Raw genomic sequence first — 23,124 nt, 5'->3', positions numbered from 1 at the left:
CTCTTTAAAAAAACGTGAAAAACGGAAGAGTCGCAGTGAAACTAACAACAACTAGTATGCTAACTGTGCACTTCCTGATTCACTGACAGTAAAACGCTTCATAATAAAACACAGACTGAACACAGACGGTTTATTTTGACCCCAGGAGATGTTTTTATAAAATATATATGAAGAAACATCAGACACAGTGATTAAACTCCACTTCCCATGATGCACCTGGTCCAGTGTAAACACAGAGTCACCTCCAGAAACACGACGCACTGACCCAACAAACACAAACCAGCCCAGACCACAGACCTGGACTAGACCTGGACTAGACTTGGACTAGACCTGGACTAGACCTGGACCAGACCTGGACTAGACCTGGACTACAGGCCTGGACTAGACCTGGACTAGACCTGGACTAGACCTGGACTAGACCCGGACTAGACCTGGACTACAGGCCTGGACTAGACCTGGACTAGACCTGGACTAGACCTGGACCACAGACCCAGACTAGACCTGGACTAGACCTGGACTAGACCTGGACTAGACCTGGACTACAGGCCCGGACTACACCTGGACTAGACCTGGACTAGACCTGGACTACAGACCTGGACTAGACCTGGACTACAGGCCTGGACGAGACCTGGACTAGACCTGGACTAGACCTGGACTAGACCTGACAGACCTGGACTAGACCTGGACTAGACCTGGACTACAGGCCTGGACTAGACCTGGACTAGACCTGGACTACAGGCCTGGACTACAGGCCTGGACTAGACCTGGACTAGACCTGGACTACACCTGGACTAGACCTGGACTAGACCTGGACTAGAGGCCTGGACTAGACCTGGACTAGACCTGGACAACAGGCCCGGACTACACCTGGACTAGACCTGGACTAGACCTGGACTACACCTGGACTAGACCTGGACTAGACCTGGACTGGATCTGAACTGTACCTGAACTGGACCTGGACTGGACTAGACCAAGACTAGACCTGGACTATCTGAACTGGACCTGGACTGGACCTGGTCTGGACCTAGTTTAGACCTGGACTAGTTCTGGTTTAATCCTGGTTTAGTCTTGATTCAGTTTTGGTTTAGTCCTGGTTTAATCCCGGTTTAGTCCTGGTTGAGACCTTGTTTAAACCTGGTTTAGTCCTGGTTTAATCCTGGTTTAGTCCTGGTTTAGTCCTGGTTTAGACCTGGTTTAGTCCTGGTTTAGACTTGGTTTAGTCCGGGTTTAGACTTGGTTTAATCCTGGTTTAGACCTGGTTTAGTCCTGATTCAGTCTTGGTTTAGTCCTGTTTAGTCCTGATTCAGTCTTGGTTTAGTCCTGTTTTAGACCTGGTTTAGTTCTGGTTTAGTCCTGGTTTTTCCACTTTTGTTTTGTTCAGACTTGACTTCAGACCTGGCCCTGGCCCTGGCCCTGGTCTGGTTCATGTGATGTTCCAGAGTGGAGCTTTAATAGAAACAGTGTGTTGTTGAGGAGTTTGTGAGCTCAGTGAGGACACGCTCTGACTCAGACTCACTTCCTTTAAACTCTGAGTCTCTAATCAGAACTTTCCCTGTTTACACAAAACCAGGATCAAATCTGAACTGAACACAAGACTGAGTCACGGTGTTATCAGGATCTGTGTCATTGGCTCATGGGCACCAATCAGAGCGCGGCGTGGAGCGTTCGGACCAATCAGAGCAAGAGGTGAATCGTTTGAGGTGAACTGTTTGCGGTGAATCGTTTGAGATGAATCGTTTGCGCTGAATCGTTTGAGGTGAATCGTTTGTGGTGAATCGTTTGAGATGAATCATTTGAGGTGAATCGTCTGAGGTGAATCGTTTGAGGTGAATCGTTTGAGATGAATCGTTTGAGGTGAATCGTCTGAGGTGAATCGTTTGAGGTGAATCGTCTGAGGTGAATCGTTTGCAGTGAATCGTTTGAGGTGAATCGTTTGAGGTGAATCACTTGAGGTGAATCGTTTGAGATGAATCGTTTGCGGTGAATCGTTTGAGGTGAATCGTCTGAGGTGAATCGTTTGAGGTGAATCGTTTGAGATGAATCGTTTGAGGTGAATCGTCTGAGGTGAATCGTTTGAGGTGAATCGTTTGAGATGAATCGTTTGAGGTGAATCGTTTGCTCTTCGTCTGAACCTGGAGACATGAAAACACGGAGTCTGTGCGTTATGTAACAGAGAGAGAGAGAGAAAAGAGAGGGGGAGGGGGGTGGAGGAAAGAGAAAGAGAGACGAGGCAGAGGGAGAAAGAGAGGAGGGGAGATGAAGAGAGAGAGAAGAGGAAAGAGGGAGGGGAAGAGAGAGAAAGAGGAAAAAGAAGGAGGGAGGGATAAGAGAAAGGAGATAGAAAGAGGAGGGGAGATGAAGGAAGGGAGGAAGCAAAAGAGAAGAAGCGAGAGGCGAGGAAGGAGCGTAGACGACGGAGGGAGAGTGAGAAAGACGGAGAGAAACGAGGGACGGAGGGATGGAGAGAGAGAGAGAGGTGGTTACCCCGGGAAACCCTCCTGTCTCCAGATGAAAAGTGCAGATTAAAAAAAAAAATAAACAAAACAACAAAACACTGGAACATTTTCTCTACACGACTCCGACTTCAGAAACAAAAAACAAAACAAAACAAAAACACTTTAAAAATCATTATTTATCAAAACAACAAAAACACAGAAACATTTTAACTGGAGAAATTTGAACAACTTGGCAAATCTACTTAAAGAAATTCAACAATAACTTCATTTTACCACAAGTTACACAGAAGCAGCAGCAGTAGTAGTAGTAGTAGTAGTAGGGCTGGGTATCATTAAGAAGTTGCCGATACGATACACACCTCGATACACAGGCCACGATACGATACACGCCTCGATACACAGGCCACGATACGATACACGCCTCGATACACAGGCCACGATACGATACACATCTCGATACACAGGCCACGATACGATAAACACTTCGATACACAGGCCACGATACGATACACACCTCGATACACAGGCCACGATACGATAAACACCTCGATACACAGGCCACGATACGATACACACCTCGATACACAGGCCACGATACGATACACACCTCGATACACAGGCCACGATACGATACACACCTCGATACACAGGCCACGATACGATACACACACTCGATACACAGGCCACGATACGATACACACTTCGATACACAGGCCACGATACGATACACACCTCGATACACAGGCCACGATACGATACATACCTCGATACACAGGCCACGATACGATAAACACTCGATACACAGGCACGATACGATACACACCGATACACAGGCCACGATACGATACACATCTCGATACACAGGCCACGATACGATACATATACTCGATACACAGGCCACGATACGATACACATCTCGATACATAGGCCACGATACGATACACACCTCGATACACAGGCACACGATACGATACACACCTCGATACACAGGCCACGATACGATACACACCTCGATACACAGGCCACGATACGATACACATTTCGATACACAGGCCACGATACGATACACACCTCGATACACAGGCCACGATACGATACACACCTCGATACACAGGCCACGATACGATACACATCTCGATACACAGGCCACGATACGATACATATCTCGATACAGTGCACTTTCAATTCGATATGATATAAAAAATAAAGTCTAAATCGTGTCTTTGTTAAACGATTTCTTCTTGTGCAAAGTTCATACGAAACACAAACATTTAAATCCTCAAAACAGTAAAAATGTCAAATGTGTCGCATAAATGAGTTTCCTTTTACTCCACAAGCAACAAAACTGTAGCTGTAACAAAATAATTTAGTAAAACACACTTAAAAATACTCTTGGTGATAGATCGATACTGTATCATCACATTAAACGATGTGCATTAATACGATATATCGATATTCCGATATTTTTGCACAGCCCTAAGTAATAGTAGTAGTAACAATAGTCAATTTTAAGAGTATTTTAAGAGTATTTTGTTGTTACATTTGTTCTATAAAATGATATCGAAATGAAACGAGCTCTTATATCGATGGAAATGAACAAATGTGATTAAATCTGAGCTTCGTTTCTTTCAAACACAAACAAAATTAAAAATAAAACACAAATAGAAACACAAACACACAATGGGAATGATGAGGAGAGGAAATGGAGGTAATAACAGGTCTGGGGGAGAAGCGCTGGTAAACACCGAGGAGCTAACGAGGCCTAAAAGACGCGCGCGTGACGGTTTGATCTCATTTTATCCACACAAAAAAAAAAAAACAAACAAAAAAAAACGATCCTGTTTTTGTTTTTCTTTTTAATAAACGCGTTAATGTCCCGTGAGGCTGAAGCTGCGTGAATCAGACTCCGCCACAGGTGAAGCTGCGGGCGCCTGGAGCTTTTCTGGAAGTGTGGACAGAAAAAAAGCACCGACAGCCCCGAGTCCCGAGTCCCCGAGCCGCGGTGAGGCCCGGAGCCGCGGACACACTCACCGTACGTGGGGTCCGCCGCCGCCGCCCGGAGGAAGCGCAGGGCGGCGGGGAGCAGCAGGAGCAGGTGGAGCGGGCGGAGAGGAGCCATGGCCGCGCGTCAAAAAACCCACTGGAACCGAACAGACACCGCGCTACAAGGCCATGGTCCGCGCGCGCGAAGAGGAGCCGCCAAAGGAGCCGCCAAAGGAGCCGCCGAGGAGCCGCGGAAGGGTCCCGGGGCTGGAGGAGGATGTAGGCGGGGAGGAGACAGCGGAGGAGGAGAGAGGATGGAGCCGAGCGGAGGCGGCGGGGCGCGGGGACGATGGGCGTGATCTGCCGCTCCAGCAGCTGCGCGGCGGAAACAGCGCGCGCACTTTCACAATAAAACACGAACGGCGCGGACAGTTTCAAAGTAAAACACGACATGAACAGAATCTGCACCAACGAAAGATAAAAGAACATTTATATAAAACATTAAACATTTCAGAGTTTTATTTGTTTTTTATTCTGATTTTAAATAATTCTAAAAATGCAGATTATATTTAAAGATAAATGTAAAACACAGTGTAGTGGAGTAACAGATTACATGTACTGGAGTAATCAGAGTACAAATGATGAGTAACTGTATTCAGTTACAGTTACTGTTTCAGTGAGTGGTAATTGGATTACAGTTACTTTACTGAAATAAATGGATTACATGGTGCCATTTTCCTGTTTTCACATTTTGGGCTATATCACTTTTTTTTTTTTTTTTTTTCCTCGGTAATTCTACTTATTGAATCTAAACCAGGACTAAACCAGGACTAAACCAGGACTAAACCAGGACTAAAACAAGACTAAATCAGGACTAAACCAGGACTAAATCAGAACTAAGCCAGAACTAAACCAGAACTAAACCAGGACTAACAAGACTAAAGGGGGTCTAAACAAAGACTAAACCAGGACTAAAACAAGACTAAACCAGGTCTAAACCAGGACTAAAACAAGGACTAAACCAGGACTAAACCAGGACTAAACCAGGACTAAACCAGGACTAAACCAGGTCTAAACCAGGACTAAACCAGAACTAAACCAGGACTAAACCAGGACTAAACCAGAACTAAACCAGGACTAAAACCAGGTCTAAACCAGGTCTAAACCAGGACTAAACCAGGACTAAACCAGGTCTAAACCAGGTCTAAACCCAGGACTAAACCAGGACTAAACCAGGTCTAAAACCAGGGACTAAACCAGGACTAAACCAGGTCTAAACCAGGACTAACAAAAACCACAAAAGTCCAGGTTTTGTTTTTGAGGAGGAAGCGACGTCAGGACCTGATTTAAACGTCACAGGAGTCAGATTTGTGTCATTTTAAAACCTTTAAAAACACACTTTTTTCTTGTTTTAGTTTTTTTTGCAGTTTGAGAATAAAGAGACACAGAGTGAAGTTGCGTAGCTGAACAAAGCTCTTTTAATGAAAATACAATGAAAATACAATTCAAATAAAGAGGTGCAGTGACGGGACAGTGGAATTCCTCTGGGTTTGTCAGTTTAAGGCACGAGTTGAACAGAAGCGTCGTCCCAGAGGCGAAGCGGCGACACAAACACCACTTCACACACACAGACCTTTACACACACAGACCTTTACACATTTATATCACCACACGTTATTCCACTTGGATTTTTATTACGTTTCATCTTTATGAAGCTCCACGTCCCGAGAATCTGCCCACGACGAGACTCAGGACGAGACCGAGATCAGGATTTAAACAAACAAACAAACAAACAAACAAAGAGTCTGATGTTTGGACAAAAACTGAAGAAACTGAAGTGGAATAAAAATCTGAGTCGTTACGAGAAACAAGATGTTTAAAAACAATAAAAGGTGTTTAAAGCAACGAAGAGCCAAAACATTATGACCACTTTAAAACACGACTGAACCAGGTCTAAACCAAGACTAAACCAAGACTAAACCAGGACTAAACCAGGACTAAACCAGGTCTAAACCAGGTCTAAACCAGGACTAAACCAGGACTAAACCAGGACTAAACCAGGTCTAAACCAGGACTAAACCAGGACTAAACCAGGACTAAACCAAGGTCTAAACCAGGACAAGGACTAAACCAGGACTAAACCAGGTCTAAACCAGGACTAAACCAGGACTAAACCAGGACTAAACCAGGTCTAAACCAGGTCTAAACAAGACTAAACCAGGACTAAACCAGGACTAAACCAGGTCTAAACCAGGTCTAAACCAGGACTAAACCAGGACTAAACCAGGACTAAACCAGGTCTAAACCAGGACTAAACCAGGTCTAAACCAGGACTAAACCAGGTCTAAACCAGGACTAAACCAGGACTAAACCAGGACTAAACCAGGACTCTAAACCAGGACTAAACCAGGTCTAAACAGGTCTAAACCAGGACTAAACCAGGACTAAACCAGGTCTAAACCAGGACTAAACCAGGACTAAACCAGGACTAAACCAGGACTAAACCAGGACTAAACCAGGACTAAACCAGAACTAAATCAGGACTCTAAACCAGGTCTAAACCAGATCTAAATCAGGTCTAACCCAAGCGTAAACAAGGACTAAACCAGGACTAAACCAGGTCTAAACCAGGGGTCTAAACAAGGTCTAAACCAGGACTAAACCAGGACTAAACCAGGTCTAAACTAAATCTAAAAGATGTAAAACAAAGGTTTTATCCAAGACTAAAACTGGTCTAAGATACAGTAGGTCCAAGATAAGTCCAACCCAAAACTAAACCTGGTCTAGGCCAAGTCTAAACCAGGTCTAAACCAGGTCTAGACCACGTCTAAACCAGGTCTAAACAAGTCTAAACCAGGTCTAAACCAGACCAGGTCTAAACCACTAAACCAGGTCTAAACCAGGTCTAAACCAGGAACTAAACCAAGGTCTAAACCAGGACTAAAACCAGGACTAAACCAGGTCTAAACCAGGACTAAACCAGGTCTAAACCAGGACTAAACCAGGTCTAAACCAGGTCTAAACCAGGTCTAAACCAGGTCTAAACCAGGTCTAAACCAGGACTAACAAAAAACCACAAAAGTCCAGGTTTGTTTTTGAGGAGGAAGCGACGTCAGGACCTGATTTAAACGTCACAGGAGTCAGATTTGTGTCATTTTAAAACCTTTAAAAACACACTTTTTTCTTGTTTTAGTTTTTTTTGCAGTTTGAGAATAAAGAGACACAGAGTGAAGTTGCGTAGCTGAACAAAGCTCTTTTAATGAAAATACAATGAAAATACAATTCAAATAAAGAGGTGCAGTGACGGGACAGTGGAATTCCTCTGGGTTTGTCAGTTTAAGGCACGAGTTGAACAGAAGCGTCGTCCCAGAGGCGAAGCGGCGACACAAACACCACTTCACACACACAGACCTTTACACACACAGACCTTTACACATTTATATCACCACACGTTATTCCACTTGGATTTTTATTACGTTTCATCTTTATGAAGCTCCACGTCCCGAGAATCTGCCCACGACGAGACTCAGGACGAGACCGAGATCAGGATTTAAACAAACAAACAAACAAACAAACAAAGAGTCTGATGTTTGGACAAAAACTGAAGAAACTGAAGTGGAATAAAAATCTGAGTCGTTACGAGAAACAAGATCTTTAAAAACAATAAAAGGTGTTTAAAGCAACGAAGAGCCAAAACATTATGACCACTTTAAAACACGACTGAACCAGGTCTAAACCAAGACTAAACCCTAAACCAGGTCTAAACCAGGTCTAAACCAGGACTAAACCAGGTCTAAACCAGGACTAAACCAGGTCTAAACCAGGACTAAACTAAACCAGGACTAAACCAGGACTAAACCAGGACTAAACCAGGTCTAAACCAGGACTAAACCAGGACTAAACCAGGACTAAACCAGGTCTAAACCAGGACTAAAGGTCAAGGACTAAACCAAGGACTAAACCAAGGTCTAAACCAGGACTAAACCAGGACTAAACCAGGTCTAAACCAAGACTAAACCAAGGACTAAACCAGGACTAAAAGACTAAACCAGGTCTAAACCAGGACTAACTAAACCAGGACTAAACCAAGACTAAACCAGGTCTAAACCCTAACCAAGGACTAAACCAGGTCTAAACCAGGACTAAACCAGGACTAAACCAGGTCTAAACCAGGACTAAACCAGGACTAAACAAGGAACTAAACCAGGTCTAAACCAGGACTAAACCACCAGGACTAAACCAGGACTAAACCAGGACTAAACCAGGTCTAAACCAGGTCTTAAACCAAGACTAAACCAGGTCTAAACCAGGTCTAAACCAGGTCTAAACAAGGACTAAACAAGGACTAAACCAGGACTCTAAAACCAGGACTAAACCAGGACTAAACCAGGACTAAACCAGGTCTAAACCAAGACTAAACCAGGACTAAACCAAGACTAAACCAGGACTAAACCAGGTCTAAACCAGGTCTAAACCAGGACTAAACCAGGACTAAACCAGGACTAAACCAGGTCTAAACCAGGTCTAAACCTAAACCAGGACTAAAACAACCAGGTCTAAACCAGGACTAAACCAGGACTAAACCAGGACTAAACCAGGACTTAAACCAGGTAACCAGGACTAAACCAAAGAACCAGGACTAAACCAGGACTAAACCAGGACTAAACCAGGTCTAAACCAGGTACTAAACCAGGACTAAACCAGGTCTAAACCAGGACTAAAACCAGACTAAACCAGGGACTAAACCAGGACTAAACCAGGTCTAAACCAGGTCTAAACCAGGACTAAACCAGGTCTAAACCAGGTCTAAACCCAGGACTAAAAACTAAACCAGGACTAAACCAGGACTAAAACCAGGTCTAAACCAGACTAAACCAGGACTAAACCAGGACTAAACCAGGACTAAACCTCTAAACCAGGACTAAAAAAACCAGGACTAAACCCAGACTAAACCAGGTCTAAACCAGGTCTAAACCAGGACTAAACCAGGACTAAACCAGGACTAAACCAGGACTAAACCAGGGACTAAACCAGGACTAAACCAGGAGGTCTAAAACCAGTCTAAACCAGGACTAAACCAGACTAAACCAGGACTAAACAAACCTAAACCAGGACTAAACCAGGTCTAAACCAGGTCTAAACCAGGACTAAACCAGGACTAAACCAGGTCTAAACCAGGTCTAAACCAGGACTAAACCAGGACTAAACCAGGTCTAAACCTAAACCAGGACTAAACCTCTAAACCAGGACTAAACCAGGACTAAACCAGAACTAAAACCAACTAAACAGGACTAAACCAGGACTAAACCAGGTCTAAACCAGGACTAAACCAGGACTAAAAACCAGGTCTAAGGACCAGGACTAAACCAGGTCACTAAACCAGGGACTAAACCAGGGACTAAACCAGGACTAAACCAGGACTAAACCAGGACTAAACCAGGAGTCTAAACCAGGTCTAAACCAGGACTAAAACCAGGGACTAAACCACTAAACCAGACTAAACCAGACTAAACCAGGACTAAACCAGGTCTAAACCAAGGACTAAACCAGGACTAAACCAGGACTAAACCAGGTAACTAAACCAGGACTACTAAACCAGGACTACTAACCAGGAACTAAACCCTAAACCAGGACTAAAACCAGGACTAAACCAGGTCTAAACCAGGACTAAACCAGGACTAAACCAGGATCTAAACCAGGACTAAACCAGGACTAAACCAGGACTAAACCAGGTCTAAACCAGGACTAAACCAGGACTAAACAGGCAGGTCTAAAAACTAAACCAGGAACTAAAATAAACCAGGACTAAACCAGGTCTAAACCAGGACTAAACCAGGACTAAAACCGACTAAACCAGGTCTAAACCAGGTCTAAACCAGGAGGACTAAACCAGAGGGACTAACCAGGTCTAAACCAGGTCTAAACCAGGACTAAACCAGGTCTAAACCAGGGACTAAACCAGGACTAAACAGGGACTAAACCAGGTCTAAACCAGGGTCTAAACCAGGACTAAACCAGGACTAAACCAGGACTAAACCAGGTCTAAACAAAAGGACTAAACCAGGACTTAAACCAGGTCTAAAACAGGGACTAAACCAGGACTAAACCAGGACTAAACCAGGTCTAAACCAGGACTAAACCAGTCTAAACCAGACTAAACCAGGACTAAACCCAAGACTAAAACCAGGACTAAACCAGGACCAAGACTAAACCAGACTAAACCAGGACTAAACCAGGACTAAAACTAAACCAGGGACTAAACCACTAAACCACAGGACTAAACCAGGACTAAACCAGGTCTAAAACCTAGGGACTCTAAACCAGGACTAAAAACGTCTAAACCAGGACTAAACCAGTCTAAACCAGGACTAAACCAGGACTAAACCAGGTCTAAACCAGACTAAACCAGGACTAAACCAGGTTCTCTAAACCAGGACTAAACCAGGACTAAACCAGGACTAAACCAGGACTAAACCAGGAACCTCCAGGACTAAACCAGGTCTAAACCAGGACTAAAAACACGAGACTAAACCAGGACTAAACCAGGACTCTAAACCAGGTCTAAACCAGGACTAAAACCAGGACTAAACCAGGACTCTAAACCAGGACTAAACCAGGAACTAAACCAGGTCTAAACCAGGTCTAAACCAGGACTAAACCAAGACTAAACCAGGTCTAACCAGGACTAAACCAGGACTAAACCAGGACTAAACCAGGACTAAACCAAACTAAACCAGGACTAAAACTAAACCAGGACTAAACCAGGACTAAACCAGGTCTAAACCAAGACTAAACCAGGACTAAACCAGGACTAAACCAGGTCTAAACCAGGACTAAACCAGGACTAAACCAGGTCTAAAACCAAAGACTAAACCAGGACTAAACCAGGTCTAAAACCAGAACTAACCAGGGTCTAAACCAGGACTAAACCAAGACTAAACCAGGACTAAACCAGGACTAAACCAGGTCTAAACCAGGACTAAACCAGGACTAAACCAGGACTAAACCAGGACTAAACTAAACCAGGACTAAAACCAGGTCTAAACCAGGACTAAACCAGGACTAAACCAGGTCTAAACCAGGACTAAACCAGGACTAAAACCAAGGACTAAACCAGGTCTAAACCAGGACTAAACCAGGACTAAACCAGGCCAAGTCTAAACCAGTCTAAACCAGGACTAAACCAGGTCTAAACCAGGTCTAAACCAGAACTAAACCAGGACTAAACCTGGTCTAAACCCAGACTAACCAGAACTAAAAGGTTAAATAAACAAAACTAAAAAGGTCTAAAACCAGGAAACAACTCAAGACCAACCCAAAACTAAACCTGGTCTAACCCTGGTAAACCAGAACTAAACCAAACCTGGACTAAAACCAGTCTAAACCAGGACTAAACCAGGACTAAAACCAGGACTAAAACAGGTCCAAAAAAAGGACTAAACAGACCCAAAAAACCCAAAAAAAGACCAACCAACAAAAACCAACCAGGACTAAACCAGGTCTAAACCAGGTCTAAACCCAAGTCTAAACCAGGTCTAACCCAAGACTAAACCAAGACTAAACCAGGACTAAACCAAATCTCTCAGGATCATGTTTAGTTTATGTGCAGGATCTTTTTAATTTTAACATTTATTTGACAAGAAAAACAAGCTTGAAATAAATTACAAAATGGATCAAAACAAGTAAAAAAAATAATAATTATATTAAAGAATTTTAACATTTTAAAGACAATTTTAAAAAAATATTTAAAACTGGATTTATTAAAGAAACGACTTCAGACTCAGAGTTTGTGTAATTTTGACTCTTGTACGTCGTCGAGTTTTTTTTGCAGTGCAGCCGCTCGCAGACGTTAAAGCCGCACTCCGTCACTTTTCTGGAGTCTGCGCTGGAATGTCCCACAGTCTCCTATTTCTCTTTATCTCCATGGAAACGGGTCAGAGCTGCGGAGAGGCGAGCCCACGCACAGCAAAGAGCAAAGATTTCAAGTGATAAAAAAAGTAAAATAATTTTTTTTTTTTAAAAAGCAAGATTGATATTTTTTATGCACTTTGGGACTTTCCAGGTTAAGCTATAATATCACCATGGTAACAAGCAAGAAAAGTGACTCAGCGCAGCTTTAAAGTGAAATAAAAAAGTAAAAAAATAATAAAAAATGCGTGAAATACTTGTGATTTCTTTGGCATGTTTCAGCGTCTTTGGAATTGTACAAGTTTAAGAAAAAAAAAAAACGTAAAACGAAAACCGGGGTCTGAGCGTTTGTACAAATGTGTCGATAAAAAGAATAAAATAAAAGGCGGAGTCAGGCGCCCGCCCCTTTAACCTGCGCCGTCTTAAAGGGGAGGCGACCGTGATGGGGGCGTGTCTGTGTGTGTGTGTGTTTGCCGTAGTAAATAAAGTGAATTAAAGGTGCGCGGAGCTGGTCATGTGACGAGGTCATGTGACGAGGTCATGTGACGAGGTCATGTGACGACGACATGTGACGACGACATGTGACGACGACATGTGACGACGACATGTGACGACGACATGTGACGAGGTCTAAAGCGACATCAGCGGCGGTTTGTTCAGCCCGTCCTCGCTCAGCTCATACCTGAAACACACAACAAACACACACAATTAAACACACAACACACACAATTAAACACACAACAACACACAATTAAACACACAATTAAACACACACACACACACACAACACACAATTAAACACACAACAAACACACACAATTAAACACACAACAAACACACAAAATATAAAACACAAACAACACACACACAACAAAACACACAAAAACGCACAAAATAAAACACACACAATTAAACACACAAACAACGCACAAAATATAAAACACACAAAAAACACACACAATTAAACGCACACAAACAACGCACAATTAAACACACAAACAACGCACAAAATCAAACGCACACAATAAAACACACAAACTAAAACACACAAATACACAAAATCACACACACAAATTCACAGAATATAAAACACACACAAACAACGCATAAAATCAAACACACAAAACGCACAAAATCAAACACACAAAATAAACCACACACAACGCACAAAATCACACACAATCTAAATTTGTGTGTTGTGTGTGTGTGTGTGTGTGTGTTGTGTGTGTGTGTGTGTGTGTGTGTGTGTTTGTGTGTGTGTGTGTGTGTGTTGTGTGTTTGTGTGTTTGTGTGTTTGTGTGTGTGTGTTTGTGTGTTTGTGTGTTTGTGTGTGTGTGTGTTTGTGTGTGTTTGTGTGTGTGTTGTGTGTTTGTGTGTTTGTGTGTTGTGTGTTTGTGTGTTTGTGTGTTTGTGTGTTTGTGTGTTGTGTTTGTGTTGTTTGTGTTTGTGTGTTTGTGTGTTTTGTGTGTTTTGTGTGTTTGTGTGTTGTGTGTGTTGTGTTGTGTGTGTTTGTGTGTTGTGTGTTTGTGTGTTTGTGTGTTTGTGTGTTGTGTGTTTGTGTGTCTGTGTGTTTGTGTGTCTGTGTTTGTGTGTTTTTGTGTTTGTGTGTGTTTGTGTGTCTGTGTGTTTGTGTGTCTGTGTTTGTGTGTGTTTGTGTGTGTTTGTGTGTTGTGTTTTTGTGTGTTTGTGTGTTGTGTGTGTGTGTGTGTTTGTGTGTCTGTGTGTGTGTGTGTTTGTGTGTGTGTGTGTGTTTGTGTTGTGTGTTTGTGTGTGTGTGTGTTTGTGTGTCTGTGTTTGTGTGTTTGTGTGTCGTGTTGTGTGTTTGTGTGTCGTGTTGTGTGTTTGTGTGTCGTGTTGTGTGTTTGTGTGTCGTGTTGTGTGTTTGTGTGTCGTGTTGTGTGTTTGTGTGTCTGTGTTTGTGTGTGTTTGTTTGTGTCTGTGTGTGTGTTTGTGTGTCGTGTTTGTGTGTTTGTGTGTGTGTGTGTTTGTGTGTCGTGTTGTGTTTGTGTTTGTGTGTTTGTGTGTCTGTGTGTGTTGTGTCTGTGTGTCTGTGTTGTGTGTGTTGTGTGTTGTGTGTGTTGTGTGTTGTGTGTTGTGTGTTGTGTGTCTGTGTGTTTGTGTGTTTGTGTGTTGTGTTGTGTGTCTGTGTTTGTGTTTGTGTGTTTGTGTGTCTGTGTTTGTGTGTTTGTGTGTTGTGTTTGTGTGTGTGTGTGTGTGTGTGTGTGTGTGTGTGTTTGTGTTTGTGTGTGTGTGTGTGTGTGTGTGTGTGTGTGTGTGTGTGTGTGTTTGTGTTTGTGTGTGTGTGTTTGTGTGTGTGTGTGTGTGTGTGTGTGTGTGTGTGTGTGTGTGTGTGTTTGTGTGTTTGTGTGTCTGAGTCACTCACCACTGTGTCCATCCTTTAGTGATGTCGTCATGAGTCAGATCCACCAGAACCTGAAACAGAAACAGAAACAAAACATCATCGTCTGAACTGAAACGGGTTTAAAAACGCTCAGGTCTGAAGAAGAGGAGCATGTTTCAGGTGTGGAGCATGTTTCAGGTGTGGAGCAGGTTTCAGGTGTGGAGCAGGTTTCAGGTGTGGAGTATGTTTCAGGTGTGGAGCAGGTTTCAGGTGTGGAGCATGTTTCAGGTGTGGAGCATGTTTCAGGTGTGGAGTATGTTTCAGGTGTGGAGCAGGTTTCAGGTGTGGAGCATGTTTCAGGTGTGGAGTATGTTTCAGGTGTGGAGCAGGTTTCAGGTGTGGAGTATGTTTCAGGTGTGGAGTATGTTTCAGGTGTGGAGCAGGTTTCAGTGTGGAGCAGGTTTCAGGTGTGGAGCAGGTTTCAGGTGTGGAGGCAGGTGTGTTTCAGGTGTGGAGCAATGTTTCAGGTGTGGAGTATGTTTCAGGTGTGGAGTTTCAGGTGTGGTTTCAGGTGTGGAGCATGTTTCAGGTGTGGAGCATGTTTCAGGTGTGGTTTCAGCATGTTTCAGGTGTGAGCAGGTTTCAGGTGTGGAAGGTTTTCAGGTGTGGAGCATGTTTATGTTTCAGGTGTGGAGAGGTTTCAGGTGTGGAGTATGTTTCAGGTGTGGAGTATGTTTCAGGTGTGGAGTATGTTTCAGGTGTGGAGCAGGTTTCAGGTGTGGAGCAGGTTTCAGGTGTGGAGTATGTTTCAGGTGTGGAGCAGGTTTCAGGTGTGGAGCAGGTTTCAGGTGTGGAGCAGGTTTCAGGTGTGGAGCATGTTTCAGGTGTGGAGCATGTTTCAGGTGTGGAGCAGGTTTCAGGTGTGGAGTATGTTTCAGGTGTGGAGCATGTTTCAGGTGTGGAGCAGGTTTCAGGTGTGGTTTCAGGTTTCAGGTGTGGAGCAGTTTCAGGTGTGGAGCAGGTTTCAGGTGTGGAGCAGTTTTCAGGTGTGAGATGTTTCAGGTGTGGAGCAGGTTTCAGGTGTGGAGTATGTTTCAGGTGTGGAGCAGGTTTCAGGTGTGGAGCAGGTTTCAGGTGTGGAGCAGGTTTCAGGTGTGGAGCAGGTTTCAGGAGGACGTACCTTCCCCAGGAGACCCTTGTGTTTGGACAGGAGACTTCCTCCGTTCTTCACGGCCACGTCCAGAGTTCGTCTGTGCAGCTCCACCAAGGACACGCTGAACTCAAACCTGACACACACACAAAAGATCACACACAAAGATCACACACAAAGATCACACACACAAAGATCACACACAAAGATCACACACACAAAGATCACACACACACACAAAGATCACACACACACACAAAGATCACACACAAAAGATCACACACAAAGATCACACACAAAGCACACACAAAGATCACACACAAAGATCACACACAAAAGAGATCACACACAAAAGATCACACACACACACAAAGATCACACACACACAAAGATCACACACACACAAAGAGATCACAACACACACAAAGATCACACAAAGATCACACACACAACACACACACACACAAAGATCACACACACAAAGATCACACACACACACAAAGATCACACACAAAGACACACAAGATCACACACAAAGATCACACACACACAAAGATCACACACAACAAAGATCACACACACAAAGATCACACACACACACACAAAGATCACACACACACAAAGATCACACACACAAAGATCACACACAAAGATCACACACAAAGATACACACAAAAGATCACACACACAAAGATCACACACACAAAGATCACACACAAAGATCACACAAAAGAGATCACACACAAAGATCACACACCACACACAAAAGATCAACACACACACACAAAGATCACACACACACACAAAGATCACACACACAAAGATCACACACAAAAATCAAAGATCACACACAAAGATCACACACAAAGATCACACACAAAGATCACACACACACACACAAAGATCACACACACAAAGATCACACACACAAGATCACACACAAAAGATCACACACACAAAGATCACACACACAAAGATCACACAAGATCACACACAAAGATCACACACAAAAGATCACACACACAAAGATCACACAAAGATCACACACAGGATTTAAACACACACACAGGAAATAAACACACAGAGTTTAAAGAGGCACACAGAGACACATAAAGATCACACACAAACACACACGGGGTTTAAGACACACACAGAGAAAATAATGACACACACACAGGCACACAAAGATCACACACAAACATACACACAGGAAACAAAGACACACAGAGAAAACAAACACACACAAGGTTTAAACACACACACACAGATACACAAAGATCAACACAAACACAGGAAAAAAAAAACACACAAACAGATACACAAACACACAAGGTTTAAACACACACACAGACGCACAAAGACACACAAAGGGTTTAAACACACACACAGACACACACACAAAAATCACACAGGATTTAAACACACACACACAGATACACAAAAATCACACACAAACACACAGGAAAAAAACACACACACACAGATACACAAACACACACAGGGTTTAAAGACACACACGGATTTTAAACACACACACACACACACGCGGGTCATAAGTGTACCCAACACACACATGCACCAAAACCTCACTTGTCGACTGTCGTGTCGTGTCGTGTGGGTGACGGAGGCTTGTGGGCGGAGCCTTGTACAGACTTCGTACTGCTAACTGTAGGAGGGTTTGAATAGAGCCCGGGAGAGATCACTAGATTACTCAAACATGCCTGGATGATTCTAAAACCTCTTCAGACTGTTTTTTGGTCAGGTTTTACACAATTCCACCTTTAAAAACCAAACGGCAAACGTGTTTCAGTTTCCGTCGTAGTGAGTATTTATTTAGGCCACGCCCCCAAGGAAGAAAAAAAAAACTTCTCGCGTCCCTCGACTCTAAACCGCCGAGATTATAAACAGTATCATTTATATTCTCAATATCTTTAAGTGATGCTGTAGTTTATTTGTCTTCGTGTTGTCCTCTGCCAACATTTTCCGACGCAGTAAACATTCCGGTCTGTCCTCGTTTCCCGTCGAGCGCTACAAACGCTTCGTCACATTTCCTCGTCTCGTGTAAAATCCCTCGGTCGTTCAGGTAGAATCCACGACAAAAGGAGAAATTCTATTTGTCAACTGGACACATTTTATTTGGTTGAAGGTGTTTCTCAGCTCATCCAAGCTGCTTCTTCAGTTCTGGTCAAAATGCAAATGTGTGTGTGAGTTTCAGAGGAGTTTCAGTGTAGTTAGCTCCTCCTTCAGGTAGAGATAAGGAAGTGTCACCAACGTCTGAGCAGAACTGAAGAAGCAGCTTGGACGAACTGAGAAATGTTTTTGACTAAATAATAAACCTTTGTCCAGTTCACAAATTGAGTTCCTCGTATTTATTTATTCGTCTTGGACCTCGATACACAGGCCACGATACGATACATATCTCGATACAGTGAACTTTCGATTCGATACGATATATTTCAAATCGATTCGATACGGTTCAATAAAAAGTAAAGTCTAAATCGTGTCTGTGATTCTAAAAGTCTTTGTTAAACCACTTCTTGTGCAAAGTTCATATGAAACACAAACATTTTAATCATCAAAACCGTAAAAATGTCAAATGTGTCGCATAAATGAGTTTCCTTTCACTCCACAAACAACAAAAATGTAGCTGTAACAAAATAATTTAGTAAAACACACCTAAAAATACTCTTGGTGATATATCGTTACAGCCGCCCACGATATCGATACTGTGTCTTCACATTAAATGACACGACATATCGATATTCCGATATTTTTGCACACCCCTAGTACGCTCGGTGCAAAAAAAAAAAACGAGAACACCACTGCCAACTCAAACACAACGGACTCCAGGCAACTCCAAAACAGTAGAAAAAGTGAACACATCGCACGAGGAAAAATAGAGTTAAAAGGTTTGTATTTAAATGACCAAGGCCGACATGTTTGGACCTTAACTGGTCTTCATCAGGGTTTAATTAAAACAGAGCCTGGGCGTGGCCTTCAAGTAGAACACATCAACCAATAACAGGCTGGAGTCGATTGGAGGCAAACAAAACAGGTGCACAGGAACAGGACATGGTACAGGCAAAAAAACAAAACAAAAAAACACAAACACACATCATTACCATTAATGTTTCCATTATTATTGTTACCAATAATGTATTAATATTTATAATTTGTATCATAATTTTTTTTAAATTATGAATTTTTTATTTTATTTTTTTGCCTGTACCATGTCCTGTGCACCTGTTTTGTTTGCCTCCAGTTGACTCCAGTCTGTTATTGGTTGATGTGTTCTACTTGAAGGCCACGCCCAGGCTCTGTTTTAATTAAACCCTGATGAAGACCAGTTAAGGTCCAAACATGTCGGCCTTGGTCATTTAAATACAAACCTTTTAACTCTATTTTTCCTCGTGCGATGTGTTCACTTTTTCTACTGTTTTGGAGTTGCCTGGAGTCCGTTGTGTTTGAGTTTTGATCCTTTTTTCCAAGAGCAACCTCTACTTGCTCCTACTGATTGGAACACCTGCAGCAAACACACACATTTTTGTTCTTTCACCACTGCCAACTACTGTAGTGGATGTGCAACTACACTTTATTCTAGTACGGCAAAAAAAAAAAAAAAAAAAGCGATGTGGTGTGATGCCCTCCACCCGACATCAGGGATTATTTGAGAAGAACTGATGTAAACTGAACTGTTCGTGATTATAAAAGTCTTAAAGTGTGACTGTTGCTCACGTTTGGTCGTAGACGTGTTTTAAACCATATAAACTGTTTGTGTTTATAAAAGTGTGATTGTTGTTCCTCACGTTTGGTCGTAGACGGGGTTGAGCGTCCTCTTGAACGTGCTGGTTTTCCTTCGTCCGGAGCGGCGTTTGTCGGGGAGCAGATACAGACGCACGTACGGGTCTGAGCCGTGATCCGTGAACGCGATCAGGTTTCTGAAAACACAAATACAACTTTAGAGTCAGTCTTTGTTTTCACTCTTTTCTCTTTTTAATATTTTCATTTGCACAGACGTGTGTTTTCCTCCAGGAGGCGCCACAGCGTCAGGTTCTCCTCATTATTTTTACTTCCAGATTAAACCTTCATTTATAAATGTTTATTTGTGGATTGTGTTTGTTACAGTGGAGATGAAAAACTTTCTCCTGCTCCACCTCAGAAGTACAGGTAGTACTTGTAGTAATAGTAGTACTACTATAGTATTAGTTTTTGTAGTGTTACGTGCAGCTGTGTACAACCACAATGAGTCTGTTCCATTTTAGTAGCAGTAGTAGTAGTAGTAGTATATGTAGAAGTAGTAGTAGTGTGTGTAGTTGTAGTAGTAGTAGTGTAGTAGTTGTAGTAGTAGTAGTAGTAGTAGTAGTAGTGTAGTCAGTAGTAGTAGTAGTAGTAGTCGTAGTAGTAAGTAGTAGTAAGTAGTAGTAGTAGTAGTAGTAGTAAGTAAGTGTAGTAGTAGTAGTAGTAGTAGTAGTAGTAGTAGTAGTAGTAGTAGTAGTAGTAGTAGTAGTAGTGTAGTAGTAGTAGTAGTAGTTAGTAGTAGTAGTAGTAGTAGTAGTAGTGTAGTAGTAGTAGTAGTAGTAGTAGTAGTAGTAGTTGTAGTAGTAGTAGTAGTAGTAGTAGTTGTAGTAGTAGTAGTAGTAGTAGTAGTAGTAGTGTAGTAGTAGTAGTAGTAGTAGTAGTAGTAGTAGTAGTAGTAGTAGTAGTAGTAGTAGTAGTAGTAGTAGTAGTAGTGTAGTAGTAGTAGTAGTAGTAGTTAGTAGTAGTAGTAAGTAGTAGTAGTGTAGTAGTAGTAGTAGTAGTAGTAGTAGTAGTAGTAGTAGTAGTAGTAGTAGTGTAGTAGTGTAGTAGTAGTGTAGTAGTAGTAGTAGTAGTAGTAGTAGTAGTAGTAGTAGTAGTAGTAGTAGTAGTAGTAGTAGTAGTAGTGTGTTAGTAGTAGTAGTAGTAGTAGTAGTAGTAGTAGTAGTAGTAGTAGTAGTAGTAGTAGTAGTAGTAGTAGTAGTAGTAGTAGTAGTAGTAGTAGTAGTAGTAGTAGTAGTTAGTAGTAGTAGTAGTAGTAGTAGTTAGTAGTAGTAGTAGTAGTAGTAGTAGTAGTAGTAGTAGTAAGTAGTAGTAGTAGTAGTAGTAGTAGTAGTAGTAGTAGTAGTAGTAGTAGTAGTAGTAGTAAGTAGTAGTAGTATAGTAGTTAGTAGTAGTAGTAGTAGTAGTAGTATAGTAGTAGTTAGTAGTAGTAGTAGTAGTAGTAGTAGTAGTAGTGTAGTAGTAGTTAGTAGTAGTAGTAGTTGTAGTAAGTAGTAGTAGTAGTAGTAGTAGTAGTAGTAGTAGTAGTAGTAGTAGTAGTAGTAGTAGTAGTAGTAGTAGTAGTAGTAGTAGTAGTAGTAGTAGTAGTAGTAGTAGTAGTAGTAGTAGTAGTAAGTAGTAGTAGTAGTAGTAGTATAGTAGTAGTAGTAGTATAGTAGTAGTAGTAGTAGTAGTAGTAGTAAGTAGTAGTAGTAGTAGTAGTAGTAGTAGTAGTAGTAGTAGTATAGTAGTAGTAGTAGTGTAGTAGTAGTAGTAGTAGTAGTAGTAGTAGTAGTAGTAGTAGTAGTAGTAGTAGTATAGTAGTAGTAGTAGTAAGTATAGTAGTAGTAGTAGTAGTAGTAGTAGTAGTGTAGTAGTTAGTATATGTAGTAGTAGTAGCAGTAGCAGTAGTAGTAATATAGTAGTATAGTAGTATAGTAGTAGTTAGTAGTATAGTAGTAGTAGTAGTAGTAGTAGTATTAGTAGTAGTATTAAGTATTAGTAGCAGTATATGTAGTATAAGTATTAGTAGCAGTATGTAGTATAGTAGTAGTATATGTAGTATAAGTATTAGTAGCAGTATATGTAGTATAAGTATTAGTAGCAGTATATGTAGTATAAGTATTAGTAGTAGTATATGTAGTATAAGTATTAGTAGCAGTATATGTAGTATAAGTATTAGTAGTAGTATATGTAGTATAAGTATTAGTAGTAGTATATGTAGTATAAGTATTAGTATAGTAGTAGTATATGTATAGTATATAGTATATATGTAGTATAAGTATATGTAGTATAAGTATTAGTAGCAGTATATGTAGTATAAGTAGTATAGTAGTAGCAGTATATGTAGTATAGTAAGTATAGTAGTAGTAGTATATAGTAGTATAAGTATTAGTAGCAGTATATGTAGTATAAGTATTAGTAGCAGTATATGTAGTATAAGTATTAGTAGTAGTATATGTAGTATAAGTATTAGTAGTAGTATATGTAGTATAAGTATTATTATTACCTGCAGCTGTGTACGACCACGATGAGTCTGTTCCTCTGGGAGCTCAGTCTGATGGTGAGTTGGATCTCACCCCAGAGGAACATGTTCAGAGCCACTGGAGACAGGGACAGACAGGGACAGACAGGGACAGACAGGGACAGGACAGGGACAGACAGGGACAGACAGGGACAGACAGGGACAGGGACAGCAGGGACAGACAGGGACAGACAGGGACAGACAGGGACAGGGACAGACAGGGACAGGGGACAGGGGACAGACAGGGACAGACAGGGACAGACAGGGACAGACAGACAGGGACAGGCAGGGACAGACAGGGACAGACAGGGACAGACAGGGACAGACAGGGACAGGGGACACAGGGACACAGGGACAGACAGGGACAGGCAGGGACAGGGGACAGGACAGGGACAGGACAGGGACAGGACAGGGGACAGGACAGGGACAGGACAGGGACAGGACAGGGACAGACAGGGACAGGACAGGACAGGGTCAGGGACAGGACAGGGACAGGACAGGGTCAGGTCAGACAGGGACAGGTCAGGGACAGGACAGGGACAGGACAGGGACAGGGACAGGGACAGGACAGGGACAGGGACAGACAGGACAGACAGGGGACAGGGACAGACAGGGACAGACAGGGGACAGCAGGGACAGACAGGGACAGGACAGGGACAGGCAGGGACAGGGACAGACAGGGACAGACAGGGACAGGCAGGGACAGACAGGGACAGGGACAGGGACAGACAGGGACAGGGGACAGGGACAGGACAGGGACAGATCAAGGACAGGGACAGGACAGGGACAGGACAGGGACAGACAGGGACAGGGACAGACAGGGACAGACAGGGACAGGCAGGGACAGACAGGGACAGACAGGGACAGACAGGGACAGACAGGGACAGACAGGGACAGACAGGGAGGGACAGACAGGGACAGGCAGGGACAGACAGACAGGACAGGGACAGACAGGACAGACAGGACAGGGACAGGACAGACAGGG

At 42.7% G+C, this 23,124-nt stretch overlaps 2 protein-coding genes across 2 annotated transcripts in view; both read right to left on the bottom strand.

Moving 5' to 3' along the window:
• Nucleotides 1–4,575, bottom strand: part of LOC110174215 (receptor-type tyrosine-protein phosphatase N2-like) — a 101,110-nt gene extending 96,535 nt beyond the window's left edge. Inside the window, exon 1 of the mRNA XM_055151416.1 lies at nucleotides 4,488–4,575. Within this exon, the coding sequence (XP_055007391.1) occupies nucleotides 4,488–4,575 (88 nt within the window). The remainder of the gene's footprint in view (nucleotides 1–4,487) is intronic.
• Nucleotides 4,576–12,027: 7,452 nt separating this feature from the next.
• LOC110172529 (extended synaptotagmin-2-like) overlaps nucleotides 12,028–23,124 on the bottom strand; it is a 91,908-nt gene continuing 80,811 nt past the window's right edge. The window contains 6 exon segments of the mRNA XM_055151753.1: nucleotides 12,028–13,029; nucleotides 14,731–14,780; nucleotides 15,869–15,974; nucleotides 19,645–19,776; nucleotides 22,125–22,195; nucleotides 22,197–22,218. Of these exon segments, the coding sequence (XP_055007728.1) occupies nucleotides 12,978–13,029; nucleotides 14,731–14,780; nucleotides 15,869–15,974; nucleotides 19,645–19,776; nucleotides 22,125–22,195; nucleotides 22,197–22,218 (433 nt within the window). The 3' untranslated portion in view covers nucleotides 12,028–12,977.

The sequence above is a fragment of the Boleophthalmus pectinirostris genome, unplaced genomic scaffold (assembly GCF_026225935.1).
Source record: "Boleophthalmus pectinirostris isolate CB_2022bp ecotype Guang Dong unplaced genomic scaffold, ASM2622593v1 HiC_scaffold_16, whole genome shotgun sequence".
Classification (NCBI taxonomy): domain Eukaryota; kingdom Metazoa; phylum Chordata; class Actinopteri; order Gobiiformes; family Gobiidae; genus Boleophthalmus; species Boleophthalmus pectinirostris.
Note: the sequence above shows the minus strand (reverse complement) of the source record. Positions and strands in the feature narration are given on the sequence as shown.